Here is a 15,514-nt window from a genome sequence, read left to right on the forward strand (position 1 = left end):
ATCCCACCCCATGTATGAGACCTTGACGGCACTTGGCAGCACTGTGACCGTCTGCTTCACCCCAAGTGTGAGAAGGAGCTATCGGAGATCCTTCCTCCCAACCGCGACCAGGCTGTATAATCTACATCAGACCAAGTGAAGATCACTCCACACAGAGATAATCCTGGTCTTCCTTCTTTCTTAGTTGCTATCGACTCCATAGTACATCTTTTCTCAGCTTATGTGTCTACTTCTGTAATATATTACTGTGTATTATCCTGTATCTGTACTACTATGCTGCTGTAACATACTGAAATTTCCCCACTGTGGGACTATTAAAGGGTTATCTCATATCTAATCTATTTCAGCAGGGAGAAAGTAAAGGACTGCAGAGGCAAGTTCCCATTTACTCTGCCTTATGTTACAGTGAATGGCATGTGTGGTCTATAAAGTAAACGAAATTCATAATTTATAAGCAAATGGTCTCTACAAAACACATAGCTTGCATTTCTCTATCCATCTATCTCAGCAGGGAGAAAGTAAAGGACGCAGAGACCCAAATTTCTATCTACTCTGCCTAAGAAAATGGTGTGTGCATCCTGCAAGCAAATGAATCTACCAAACAACATCTATAACTCATACTGTCCTTCCAGATTACAAACCTGGATTTACATAACGAGATATTCAAAGCGGTTTTTGGTGGATCACCAAATGTGCCCAGCAGAAGTATGGACAAAGTATCCCACAAGATAAGGCAAGAACATCCTGCATTCTTGGGGGTGCAAACAAAATTTAATCAAAATTATGAGTCATAATTAAATCTATTATTCTTTTTCATCCACCACAAATCATTGCAATTCCTAGCTTGGTGCCTCCCCCTCTTCATGGTACGATGGTATGTGGATGTGCTTCTATGTTATATGGTTGTGGGTTTCACGGGCTTCAAAATATACAGTCTGCTCATGAGCTTCAGAAAAACCAAGAAAAATAAGTTATTAAAAAACTGAAATCATCTTCGAGTTGCGGTGATGTCATTAGCTCCTGGTGATCTGATTGGTTGACTCAGGTCCCCACATGTACGGCCAATGGCTGCGCTCTGCTCTGTCGATGGGATAATGAACCTATTCGTTCATGGGAATAAGTCGGTTGGGTCGCAGCACTGAGATTTTAGGACTGGGTGATCTGTAATGTTTCCAGCATGTTCTCTACTGCCTTCAGAGACATCTGTGAGTCTGTCATGGTCCGGCCTGCAAGCTGATAACAAAGAGAACGGTTACTGGATTTACATTTTTATATAATTTATTCATTCATTTTTATATTCATATATATCTATCTTATTATACATGTACATTATTTAAATCTCTCTCTCTCTCTCTCTCTCTATATACACATATATATATATATATATATAGCTATCTATGTAAAGATAAATATTTCAAGAATTCTGCCTCGGACAATCCACACTGTTATCACCCACTTGGCTAGTAGGCCCTCAGTGGCATCAACATTACAAGGGCTTATATCTTTGGAATGTCTGAACAGATCTCGATAGACAAAACACCAAACACAGGGTTAATAGATTTTTATTTTTTTTTTCAGATAAAATTAAGAAAAGAGAAATGTAAATCCCATCAATATTTGGTGTGACCTTTGCCTTCCATCAATTCTTCTCGGTACTTGCAGACAGTTTTTGGCAGAACTCGGCAGCGAGGTTGTTCCCGCCGCCATCTTGTAGAACTAAGTACAGATCTTCTGTATATGTAGGCTTGCTCCAATCCGTCTGTCTCTTCATGTTATCCCAGACAGACTGGATGATGTTGAGATCAGGGCTATATCTGTGGGGGGCCGTATCATCACTTCCAGGACTCCTCCTCCAAAGGGAAAAAGTCACACAAAATATTGATGGGATTTACATCTCTCTTTTACTTGTGCAATTAGTTAATTATCAGAATTAAACTATTAACCCTTCTAATTCTGAAAGCGTTCTTACTTGGCAGCATTTTCTCTACACCTGCCTACTGTACATACATATATACACAAGGATAACGTATATACTCGAGTATAAGCCGACTTTTTCAGCACATTTTTCATGCTGATAAAGCTCTCCTCGGCTTATACACAAGTCAGAGTCCACGGAGCACAGAAAACTGGAAGGGGGAGGTCCTTTAGTGCTACTGCTCTGTGATTGGCTTGTCATGAGGTCACATGACTGTGATGTCATCAAAGGTCCTGTAGCCACTGGTATGTAACATCTGCAGATAAGGTTGAGTCTAAATCCTAGTAGCTCCGCCCACACCAGAGGTCATGACGTCATCAGAGGTCCTTTAGCCCACTAGGATTTAGCATCTACCCTGCAGATGAGTGGCCAGGATTCATTGTGTCTTATGGAAGATGTCTGTTGTATGGAGGAGAGGAAGCTACAGTAACGTGACACACACAGGGACCTTCCTTTAGTTACTCTGCCTAGTAATGTCAGGCATTTGAGGTTATTTAGTTTCAGTAACTCCATGTGCCTCACATTAATAACAGTTAACCCCATCATGTCCCTCATATTAACCCCTGTGTGCCCCATATAAGGGTTACTAATATGTGAGACACAAGGGGGTACTAATGAAGGACCTTAATTATGAAGATACCTAATTATTACCTCCATATGTCGCACATATCAGTACCTCTTATGTGAGGCACACAGGGGGTTAATGTGAGGGCCATGATGGGGTTAACTGCTATTACTACGGTATGATCCCCATGGAGTTACTAAGCTGCAATGCATAAGACCAGACTTTTTAATCTGCAATGGTGGATTCCCCCCCCCCTCCCTCCCCCTCGGCTTATACTCGAGTCAGTAAGTTTTCACAGTTTTTTGTGGTAAAATTAGGGGCCTCGGATTATATTCAGGTCAGCTTATACTACAGTATATACAGTATATTTTATTTCTAATCTAATACATATATAAATAAAATTAATTAATAAAAAATCTACATAAAATATGAATACATCTAAATAAAAATATATATAAATATACAAACACCTCTATAAAAATCTAAATAAAATAAATAATACTAAATATAATAAAAATAAGTAATAATAATAATTAACATAAATAATAATAAAATAAAAAATAATAATATGAATATAAAGAACTATATAAGCAGAGATCCCGTAGATTGAGCGTGGTCTTCCTGTGGATATCGGGATAGTGCTAGGAAAGATTAACAGTCCAGTCCACCATTAAACTAAGTTTTCATTTCCACTCTCCAGCATTTACTCAGGAAGACATTAAGCCGGGGCCAATTATATCCCCTATAATGGCGGTGGCGGGCCGCTCTGCTCGCTGGCTGGAGCCCTTTGAATGGCGGGCCGCTGAATACTTCACGCTGCTTTTAAAATGAGTTTCCTAACAGTCCTGACAACCTCCATCACTCATCGGCCAGTTTACACCGCACATATTAAGCAGGTAACTGGCTGGTTTGTGTCAGGGAAAGGCCTATCTGCAATTCGCCGGCCATAAAGCGCCATTTTCTCCAGAGAACACTATTGCAATTTGCTATCGGTAAGGAGCAAAAAAAAAAATTAAAAAAAATCTAGTTTCGTGGTCTAATGTGAACATTTAAACACTTAATAAATTTTCGATATAATGGTTTATTTTGTGAAACGCAGCATATTACGGCCGTGATTTATGAGCCCCCTCCCCGGGTCCCCCCCTAGTCTGGTATGATGTGTGTGGAAGGATTATGTGATCAAGAAACAGTTCCAGCGAGGAGCGGGGGGAGTTGCCGTTAACCTGTTCCTGACCTTTGGCTAGGCGACCTGATCAATCTTCTCTCTTTTATTACACGCTCACGGCTCAATAAGGTAAGTACCGCTGATGTATTCACCAGCACTTAATAACGTAAGAATTGGACGGGCGCGCGGACAAGCATCTGCTAGGCCCTATATCCTGGTTACACCACGTATTGCACTTTATTATACTACAGGTATTTGTTTTCTTCTTGGCTACAACGCATATCTAGTTTTATTGTATTGCGAGATTTGGTTTCGGTCCTGGCGACGTTCCTTTACAGGTTCTTTTGTAATTGAACAGCAGGCGTCTGATGGAGTCATGGCCACATAGAGCGCTGCAGGCTTCTGCTCCAGACCAGGCCGTAAATCATCTCGCAGGTGACAATACTATGGCTTTCTACTACTTTTTATCTTTGACATGATTGGATTATTATAGATAAATTTTGGCAAAATGTTCCGATTCACGAAAAAATGAAGTTCAGGCGTCCTTTTATTCCATGACTTCGGCAGCCATAAAACGCCACCTGTCTCCATCGGAACAGATGACAACAAACCCTTAAGTGGCAGTCATATTGTCATCCGGCTGCTCCGTATTCGTAACATACAAAAAGTATGCTAGCAGGAATCGGGAGACTGATAGAAACAAACTTGACGACAAGGCTACAGACTACACATGGAGATGTAAATACAAATATACAAAGGTTTTTAATCAAAATAATTTGCAAATTGGCTTATTTTTTTATACTAGATGCCCCAGAACAATAAAATAGAATATATTCTATGTCATGAAAAGTTAGGCCCCAGGGGCAAAACGGCGGCTCAGTGGTTAGCACTGCAGCCTTGCAGCGCTGGAGTCCTGGGTTCGAATCCCGCCAGGAACAACATCTACAAGGAGTCTGTATGTTCTCCCCGTGTTTGTGTGGATTTCCTCCCATTCTACAAAGACATACTGATAGTAAAAGAAAAAAAAGTTAGGCCCCCACATCACTACCAACTTTTCACAAGCCACGTTCAGCGCATGCGCAGTGGAGAACGTGCCCTGGTCTTAGCTTTATAGACACTTTTGAATACCACTTGGGGTGACCAACACCAAACATGCCAAAAAGTAGAAAGATAACATTGGGAACCTGTCCGTGTCCTCAATAGCGGTTTACTGGTGGTTGGGGGGGGGGTCTAATTCCAAAATTTCAGGATCCCTTAAACTAGAAGCTTTGCTGTATAAGATACCTGAATCATTACAAAAGCAATTGATGGCCCGTGCTTAGGATGTGCCATCACCTAAAAATCAGAGAGAGTCAGAAACCCGGGACTGCCATGGATCAGCTATCTGTGGCTTCAGGGATTCATTTTTTGGTCTGGAATTTGACGCGGAGGCCGCCTCAGATTCCGTACCAAAAAGTGGGTAGCAACAATTGGATGCCGATGCAGTGCACTGGCACCCAGTCGCGGCACTCCGCTCTGGATTAGGCCCAAATAAATGGGCCTAGTCGGGAGGGAGTGTTGAGAGGGGACATCAGCGTCTGAACCAGCCACGGAATCCGCCTGAGGAAAGAGCATGTCGCTTCTTTTTCTGCGAGCAGGAACAAACCGCTTGTGCAAAATAAGAAATGACTGGCACCTGATGATTTCAATGGGAGACTTTTTTGGGTCAGAATTTTCCGCGTCAAAATCCTGACCGAAAAACCCCGTCTAAACTCAGCCTAAAGGGGATTTCTCATTCTGATAACCAAGGTCATCAGTATGTGATCCGTGGAGCTCTGACACCCAAACTTTGCACAGATCAGCTATTTCGGCACCCTCTAGGCACCAGAAATTGTTGCACTGTATGGGGAGTGTATATTATTCAAGTAACAGGAGCAGAGATGCAGTTCCCTGGCATTAACACTATACAGTGGATGAGGTTGCAGCTTTGCTCCTATTAAGTGAATAGCTGCCGCCTGCACAGGCTCCTCGTCCGGTACAGGAGCTTCCGACACCCAGAGGCCGTTAGAACAGCTGATCTGTTTGGGATCCAGGGTCCTAGCCTGTATAGGTGGGACACACTACTGCTAAATTTCTAAAAAAACTTCCATGCACAAAACTAAACAAGGTGTTCTCCCTCCACAACTACACAAGTCTCATTTGCTCTACACATTGGCTAGCTTGTTCAGCTGATGTCGCTCTCTCTCTCGATGCCTCCATGTACATGCATGTTGTATTTGGCCAGGTATGCGTGTGCTCCCCGTAGGAACAGGGACGTAGTCTTCTACCAGACTTCTCTAGCAGCTTATCTTCCCAGACATCAGCATTCGGGGAGGCCCTGATACGCATAAGACCGAAATCTGTGGGTGCCGCTGACATTCCTTAATGTGTATGATCGGGGTAACAAGTTAACAGATGTCTTAAGGTCTTATTTATAGGCGGTTTGGGGGCTTTGGGTAGACGATAATCTCTCAGGTCTGCAGAACAAGAAGTGTATAAGATAATCCGCACTCCGGAGAGATCAGGTATCTGCTGTATTCAGAGTGCCTACAGCTCTATCAGATGTGTCCGCACTGAATGCTCGAGGTGTAATGCACCTACAAAAACTCCCACAGCGGCTGGCGAAGATAAAAGGCTTTGTCCAGCGACACGGGTGACGCTTTTATTTTCCATTCTGCTCGCTGATAAACTCGAGCACGCCCGGCCTGAAGGAGAACAGAACGTCTTTTCTTCTGACGCTCGCCTTCTATTCCCAGGCAAACAGGAATGGTCCTAATCTGCGGCCACGGGAGTCTCAATTCCTTCCAGAAGCAGCTTTGATACAGAAAGCAGCGGTAATGCTTGGGAATCTTTTGATAAAAATCGCTGAGACTTTTGAAGAAATTAGGTCAGATTTCTGAGCGCTGCATAAACATGGATGGAAAAAATGTTAAAAAATATTACGAAAAAGATAGCTGAATAATAATAATAATAATAATAATAAAAAGAAATATACTGGTGTGGGCCTAGCTTTGCTGCCATAAGAGAACCACTAAGCCAACAGAATCAGGATATGAGAAAACTAAAAAACTGAAGGAATACTAAACATACATTTTTCTGTTTCCTTGATGTCATGTTTGTCTTCTATCAGAATCAGGATATGATGGTGGAGGGTCTGACTGTTGGGAACCCCAGCTGTCACAAGAATGGGGGGCCCTGGGTCCCCTGTGTGAATGGAGTGGTAGTGCACATGTGTGACCACCACTCCAATGATACAGTACAATGATCTGTCAAGTCCCATATACGAGGTGATCCCGAATCAACTCTGTTCACACAGGCATCTTGCAGGAACCCATTCTCGTGATTGCTGGGTGTGACAGAGCTTGAACTCCCTGTGATTGGACCCTGGGGTCTCAATCACACGGGCGAGAGTGGAATACCAACAGTTTTCCCCATACAGTTGCTAAAATTGCAGCAGGATCGCAAAGCCAGGCCCAAAAGGCTTCCTATCCTATCACTTTCCGACATTTCGGATTTCTCGTTCCGCGCCTATCGCAAGTCTTCTTTGCGGCACTTTCTGAATGCTTCCAGGGCTTGTATCCCGGCGGTTTGGAAATTGCCTCACCCCCACTACCTTCGCCATTGGATCTGTAAGGTGGAGGATATCCAGAGCATGGAGGGCCTGACGGTGTCATGGGGCCTTCGTGTATGTTTGGACGACGTGGATTCTCTTCCAGGGTTCACAGCCCTATTGTGATCTGATGGGCTGAGACAATATTGCCGGCCATGCTCCCATCTCCGGGGACGCTCACTTTTCTTTCCCTTTAGGGGGCATTCACACAGAGTAAAATGGCGCTGATTCTGGCACAATAACTCGCAGCAGAATCAGCGCTGATAAAAAGACTCATTGACTTCAATGGGTTCTGTTTAACATGCGGAACACGTTGAAATCAATGGGTTAAAACGCATCCCATTGATTTTAGTCAAAGGGGTTGTCCCATCACAAGGATCCTATCTATACTGCTAGTTTATATGGATTTAAGACTTTTCCTAAATGCATTGCTTTATCAAAACTGCTTTGTTTGGCCGCTATCTTAATTTATTCACTTCATTGTTGACACTGCGTTTCTATGGCCAATGGGCTTATCTGCTCAATTCCCAAGGGGGGGGAGGGAGGGGCTGACAAGCAATGGAGCTCCTCAGATAGCGGAGGGGGAGGTGAAAGCTCTGGGATTACTGCGCTGTCTATCTTGAGCTTTTCTACTTATCAGACGGTTTAATTGAATTTGGCTGATAAGGGTTGAGATAAGGAGTCCGTTATCTCTGTATGTAATGCAAGCTGACTCAAATCCAGCTCTGCTATATCATTTTCCACATCAGCTTTATACTGTGGTAATGCATTTACAACCAATCCCTCATTACTGACTGCAAATATAGCAGATAGCAGAGCAAGTGAAACCCCGCCCACCAATGTGCCGAGAAATCCAGGAAGTGAAGAGAGCACAGAGCCTGGAGGCTGCAGAACAAGAGTTATGGGAATACCCTTTTAAACGGAACCCATTGAAGTCAATGGGAGTCTTTTTATCAGCGCTGATTCTGCCGCGAGTTATTGTGCCAGAATCAACGCCACTTTACTCTGTGTGAATGCCCCCTTACCCCTCCTTTACCTTAACACCCCCCCCCCCCTTTTTTTTTTTTTCCTTTCTCTTATCTCTCTCATTTTCCTTACCGGCTGTATTTGATTTGTATTTGTTGCTGTTGTCTATATGGGGGATTCTTCCCCTTTAGAAGTCAGGCTTTCGGGCCCTGTTCCGTTATTGGTTTGTGCCGTTTTTTCATTGTGTTTTAACTGGTTATAAATAAAGAATTTGCTCTGCTCCACCTTCCATGCTCAAGTTCCTACAGAAGTTTCTACTTATTCGGAGAACTGAAGCCCTGGTTGCGGAGGATTCCTCCCACCCCTCCAGGTTTGAGTGCCTATGGCGGCCTTGGGTGCTGTTCCAGGAGTCTTCTGACTTCTCCGCTTTCTTCTCCTAAGTTAGGGCGCAAAGGCCCCTCGTCTCACCCTCTTTCTTCCTAGCTCTTCCTTTTGGTCTCCCCTCATTGTTTCTTGTCCTGTCTCCTCTATTATGTTTGCTCCTGTTGTTTGGTCTTCATGTTTGTCACCCGCGTTTTTGTCTGTTGTCTCCTTTCTTCCCCTTTCGTAGCAGTAGCTCGGGGTCGGTTTTCCCCGACCCAGTTTTCTTTTTACTTCGCCTAGGCGTTGTGCATATGCTGTATTGATATACCGGCTAGGGGTTTTCCCCTTGTCCGTCTCTATTGTTTGTGGCAGTAAGCCTTGTTCATTGATTCTTTTGCTTATCTGTATTTGTATTTTACGTTATTGAAAAACCTTTAATAAAAACTGATTATACATAAATAAAGAATTTATTAAATATATTTAAAAAAAGGTAGGGTAGAATAACTAGAAGGCAGGCCTTCATGGTCACATGTTGGTTCTCAGTAGCATCTGCAACAAGAGATATCCTGTTTACACAGCAACCCATGCCAGAAAAAACAGGTCATACTGTGATCACGTCATTTACTGAAGAAGGTGAAAGCAGGAGAAGGAAGGACACTGAGTAGATGACTATTTCTACTGATGGGATGGTCTTTCAGACAATATAATGGGCCAAAAAAAAACATATCACCGGAGGTTCCCTTTAGAGTCCTGGAAAACTGCTATAATAACAAATGCAAGTCATATGTTATTGTGCAAAACATAAAAGCAGTATAAGGAGGTCAATACTAACAGGATCCACACATCGATCAAAAAATATTTACATCAGAAGCGGCAAAATTGGAGATTCTAATAAAATCAGGCTGCCGGGACTTAGTTGTACTTGGACGTGCGGCTTTTCTAGGAATCCTTCTACATGAAGATGTCAAACATAATTTCAGTCATCGGCTTCCAACAAGCTGACGGAGGTCATTTTCCTTGACAAGCAATTAGTCTGTCTACATTCATCACGGAGAGCAACCTGAAGTGGTTACACCAAAATTATCGCAGCTTTGCCACAGCTACAATTAGAAACAAGGGTCGGGCGTATTAAAAATCAGTAACTTGTCCAAAAGAGTGTTAGGCTGGAAAAATAAAAGTGAATGGGATCCCATTAATGTACTGTCTAAGCAGTAATAGACCCACTCGCTCAGCCAACACTTTCCCCGTCTCAAGAAATGCAAAACCGCTTCCCAAGCATTAAAAGTAACAAGTGCTTTCTGTACCAGGAGGATTTCTCCGAATAAACAAACATTAGCGCAAGTGAACGATGCGCCGTATATTAAAGAAGTGACCGAGGCAAATAAAAGACTGCCATAATGGTGTATGTGATGTATACAAGGAGGACGGAAGAAGGGATGATACATGAAAGGGTGTACAGACGTGTACCATACATATCTGATTGGAGAGGGGCCGACAAGGCACGGATCAGCTGTTTGGGGACAATTTCAACACCCATGCTAGACACTGCACAGAACCAGACAGATCTATGTCCTGTATATTGGTTGGGAATGTAAAGGGAACTGAGCTGAAAGACCGGCGCCCTCTCACTGCACGGGGGGCCGGAGCGATCTTCTCCAGGTCTTACGTTTGGGCGTTGTGTAGGGAAAGTGGCCCCGAACAGATGATCTGTGCCACCTGAAGCAGGTGATTATGGGGCCAGTTATTGGGCCTCTCCTAAAGATAGGCCATGCAAAGCTAAATCCTGGACAACCCCTTTAACTTGTGACGCGCCTATCTAAGGGAGCGTTCACACTAGCGTCGGTGTCCGACAGCTAGTGTCCGCTGCTAATGTCCGTGCAAAATCTTGCGCGGACATTAGCATTGGACATTTGCATTGATTTAAATGGACACCGGGTGCGTTCTTTTACTGTCCGTGTCTGTCCTTAACTGTCTGTTCCCAAAGATGTCCGACTTTTCAAGTGGACAGCTTGTCGGGTTTTGCTGTCCGCTTGAAAAGTCGGACATCTTTGGGAACGGACACTTAAGGACACCCACGGACAGTAAAAGAACGCACCCATTTAAATCAACGCAAAATGTCAGGGACACAGCTAGTGTCCGACGCTAATGTCCACACAAGATTTTGCACGGACATTAGCTGCGGACATTAGCAGCGGACACTAGCCGCCAGACACAGACGGTAGTGTGAAAGCCCCCTAACATTTCCAGCTAGGAGGAGAGGTAACAAGGAATCATCTTTAAGTAAACCTCTAGATTCCTAACCAATCTTCTTCCTATGGGTCCTTCACCAGTCTTTACTTTCGGGTTTCCCACCACAAAGGAAAAAGAGAATTCACTCACAGTTTACCTCCAGTAATACAGTACATCAACTTTTCATAAAATGAATAATGCAAGTGAATATAAGAAACTTTGTCATTTATCTTACAAAAGTAATAAGATTTATTCGCCAGTTTCGCACAATTTCTTCTTATATAGAAGTCTATGGAGAGGGCGAGGAAGAGTGTGATTGAAAGGACACAGAAGCGGACCCTTCTGACCCTGCTGTATCTTTAAGACAAGATTGTACACAGAATGAGGCAATAAATCATTGAACAGCCTCTTTCTCTCCCCTACTCTCTCCATAGACTTCTGAGTGAAGATAAGGAAAAGGGAAGCCTACTAAGCAGAGAAGGATAAGATACATTAAAACGTTTCTTATATTCAACTGTACCATTCACTTATGAAGTGGTTTTATAATTGGAGGGATGCTTTACTCTATGGTTAGTGGCGACCACGGGTTAGTGGGGCCACTGCGGCCCATGATTGGTAGATCAGTCATTTCCAGAGGGAGCAGGAAGTAGAGACTGAAGTGGGATCTGTGAGTATGACTAAAGCTGGCCATACCGATGGGACAACTGGTTGGGCATCATGTTGCAGATCGATGGATTGTGGGTTTGTTTGCTTACTTCTACTGAGTAAATGAATCAGTTCGTGGTCATGTGATTTATAGTACATGGTCATGTGATGAGACAGAGCTCGTTACAGTCACAGCACAGTAGTCAGACATCTACATGTAACCTTTTTTTCCCCTTAGTGAACCTGAAGCAGCAATCTGTGTTAGGGTAAGTTCACACGGGGTTTTTTGGACCGGAACCTGAGGCGGAGGTCACCTCAGGTTCCAGTCCAAAATACGGCTAGCCGCACTGCAACCGGCATCCAGTCGCGTACTCCGCTCCAGATTAGGTCCAATGAATGGGCCTAGTCGGGGGGAGGGAGTGTCTTCAGACCAAATCGCGAGGCGACTCGGCCTGAAGAATGAGCATGTCCGTCCAGAACAAACCAGCTCCCGGAAAAAACATCTGACCGGCTCCCATTGATTTCAACGGGAGCTATCTTTTTAGTCAGGACTTTGAGGCGAATACGGTCTCAAAATCCTGACCAAAAAACTCTGTGTGAACTTACCCTCACACTTACAGAGAGCCTATTAGGTCATAAGTCTAGCAGGGCCTAATAGGCGGAAGCTCACCACAGACCTGGGACCTTTCTTAGGCCGCTGGCTGCCATGGATTGCAGGGGATTGATGGGCAGACATTGGTGTTATTCTTTGGGTGCTGCAATTACTTTTTTCCCAGACATCTACACCAGAGAGGTTTTTCTAATATCGGTAAGCACAGCAGAAGCCTGAATGTCAATCATACCTATGCGAGCACCACGACTCCGCATGTACAGCATAATTGTATTTTGACTCATGCGCTTAAGATTCTGGATCACGTACCTGGTAAGCTTTTTTGATCTGACCGGCAGCCCATGTAGCAAATTTCACATTGTCCTTCTTCATCTTGGCGCTGGCTTTAGGATTAGACGCAATGTGGATCGATGACTAGAATAAGACAAGAGAGAGGGGGGGGGGGAAGGCAAATTATGTAATACATGCGAGTGACTGGTTTTTGTATATTACGATTTGCCGGAGCGCTCATGAAGACAGATTGCAATCCATTCAACCTCTTAATCTTCTAGTGTCACTTTGGGCTCTGAGCGCCTCCATAGGCCGGGGCCTTCCTATTGCTCACAATCCACAGTGAACAAGAATGTACAATCGCACCGCGCCAGGAATGTGCAATAATAAATGAAATTAAGTCAATTGCTGTAAAGTAAAACAGAGTAAGTGAAACCTGAACTGTGAGTAGTGACAGGAGAACATTCTTATAAAACTGGATTCTTGGGAATTGGCAAAATGTTACATTGCTTTTCTAATCCGGTTGTGTTGTCTTAAAGGGGTTAGGCCACGAAAAGTATTTATCTTCTACTCATAGGATAAATACCTGATGGGTGGAGGTCTGACTGCGGAGAATCCCACCAATCCACAAAACGTGGGGTCTGTTTGCCCCCATTTGGAAATTCAGCCTGAATGCAGATGTGTTGCTTGTTGGATGGGGCTCCCAATGGCTTCCATAGAAGCTGTTGTACTACAGATGACTCCGGCGCTGAACTACTTTGCAATGGGAAGAGATGAAGCGGTGGGGGGGGGACACACCAGATCCCCACCGATCCCTATCCTATGGTAAAGGAAAGGATAGAAAATACGTGTCTGATTGGTCCAACTACTAGGACCCCCTCAAAAACAAGAAAGAGGGTCCCCCTTGTCCTTCCCTTGAATTGAGAAGTGGTCTAGCACTTGTGTACATTCTAATCAAAATCTATGAGACACACAGCGATGGTTAAAGTACAACCCTCGACTAGCTCCAGCAGTCGCACTGAGCTTGGATGAAGCAGTAGTGTCCATGCTTGATTCCGCTCCATGTAAATGAAAGACACAGGACCTACATTCTCAAGACTGGTGGGGTTCTTGGGGAATCAGGGACTTGACCTCTATTCTGTGGATGGGATGAATCCCAACCGTGATCAGGCTGTATAATCTACATCAGACCAAGTGAAGATCACTCTGCACAGAGAAATAAATGATCCTGAAGTCTTCCTTCTCTTCCTTAGCTGCTATGGACTCCTAGTATATATTCTCTTCTCAGCATATGCGTGTCTAGTTCTGTAATATATTACTGTGTAATATCCTGTATCTGTATTACTATGCTGCTGTAACATGCTGAAATTTCCCCACTGTGGGACTATTAAAGGATTATCTTATCTTAATATTAGGTTATTGGGGTCTGACAACAGGTACACCCACTGCTCAGCTATTCTTAGTAACTGATAAACAGAGAATGGGGCAGGAAGCAGACAGTGCTGTTCTCTGTGTAGTGGCCAATCCAGGTACTACAAATCAGCTCCCATTCACGTGACTGAGAACTAAGCTGCAGTGACTTGGTTCAGCCACTACACAGAGAACAGCGCTGTCTGTTTCCTGCCCCAGTCTCTGAATATCAGCAGCTGAGAATAGAAGATTGGGGTGGAAGCCAGTTTTCATATCCGCCATGTGGTAAAAACCCCTTTAAGGAATCTAATTGTCAGTTCTGCATTGTGACTTTCCACTTTCAACTCATCCAGTTATAACAGCAATGAGAGGAATCCTATGAGCGGCTGTCGGGGCCACTTGTGTCTGTACGTCTGGTATTGCAATACCAGAAATGACAAGTGCAGTGCTGCTTCTAAAGAAACAAAAAGCAGACTAATGTTTTGGGATTTTTTAACCCTAGACAACCCTTGTTCGAAGCCACAGCTAACAATGCCTTGACTTTCTAACGGAGAGTTGCAGGACACATCACTGACAAGCCTGGCATATTAAGCGATGCCTATGGAATATAGTGGATTGTCTGCCAGTGTGACTGCAGTAGTTATAGCACAAGCCTGCCGAGGCCGATAATGGCTGCAGATATTACATGGGTAGACGGGGACGACATCGCTGCAGTCAAGTAAACACAGACTGGCCATTTCAAATTGGAAAGACACAATAATGAGTTTTCCCAGAAAAAATAGCTTCAGAAATAATGACTGTAAACTCTATGTAACTGTCTGATTCCAGAGGGCTGCTCTTTGAGGTCACGTATACAGGTCTCGTCAATGAGAAGTATAGCATATGTAGGACCCTATGCACAGGTAGACCTGCGGCCCCAATCCAGAGACCTAGTATCAGATTGGCCACCCAGACCAATCATCTGTTTTGGCTGGTAGTATTCATATACTAGGGATATGGCCGGAAGTAGCCCTGTTCCTGTTCAAGTGAATGGGGCTGCAGTTCCCCCACAAGGTCTGGAGCTTCTGCTCTGTACAGTGCAGAGGGATAGGTCATCAGTATCCATTACCTTCAGCCCTTTAAAGCCTATATAGCCACTAGGACATCCTAATAACTTACTATATAAAGACCAAACAGAGCTCTCATATTGTGGTTATTCAACTTCAGAGACTGGGAAAAATATTTTCTAGCCAGTTCCAGGTTTTCGAGTCCTCCCTGAGTGTATTTCACCTGCAACAATAATGAAGAGTTAGCAAGACAGGGCAACCATTCCTAAATGATTCAGATTGACATGTATTATACAAATAAACATATATAAAAAATACCAATAGATATACTTTAACCCTGAAACATATCCTTCCATACACGTATTATGGAAGTGCACATACATGATGTGGCAGCTCTATATGTCCAGTATACAGCCAACACCCAAAGGGTTATAGGGATATCCATTAATATGATGAAGCCGACACTGAAATTCAGCTTTCCCGGTGTGCACCCTGGTGCTGGAGATATCGGTGATGATATCACCCTACTTTCAGAAAGGAGGGCCTAACAGCCTAGCATCATCGCTGGGCTGTATAGAATACCCCCCTGACGGTACAAGAATACAGTCAGAGGGGCCTTCCTCACACTCCAGCAACCTCGTT

The 15,514-nt window shown here is 43.9% G+C and overlaps 1 protein-coding gene across 2 annotated transcripts in view; it reads right to left on the minus strand.

Annotated features, from left to right (window-relative positions):
* Window positions 1-749: 749 nt before the first annotated feature.
* Window positions 750-15,514, minus strand: part of EMC2 (ER membrane protein complex subunit 2) — a 57,096-nt gene continuing 42,331 nt past the window's right edge. For both annotated transcript variants that reach the window (XM_075270280.1, XM_075270279.1), the window contains exons 10-12: window positions 14,985-15,095; window positions 12,456-12,560; window positions 750-1,233 (exon numbers count right to left, since the gene is read on the minus strand). In XM_075270280.1, the coding sequence (XP_075126381.1) occupies window positions 1,147-1,233; window positions 12,456-12,560; window positions 14,985-15,095 (303 nt within the window). In that variant the 3' untranslated portion in view covers window positions 750-1,146. The remainder of the gene's footprint in view (window positions 1,234-12,455; window positions 12,561-14,984; window positions 15,096-15,514) is intronic.

Source organism: Leptodactylus fuscus, chromosome 4 (genome assembly GCF_031893055.1).
Source record: "Leptodactylus fuscus isolate aLepFus1 chromosome 4, aLepFus1.hap2, whole genome shotgun sequence".
NCBI lineage: Eukaryota > Metazoa > Chordata > Amphibia > Anura > Leptodactylidae > Leptodactylus > Leptodactylus fuscus.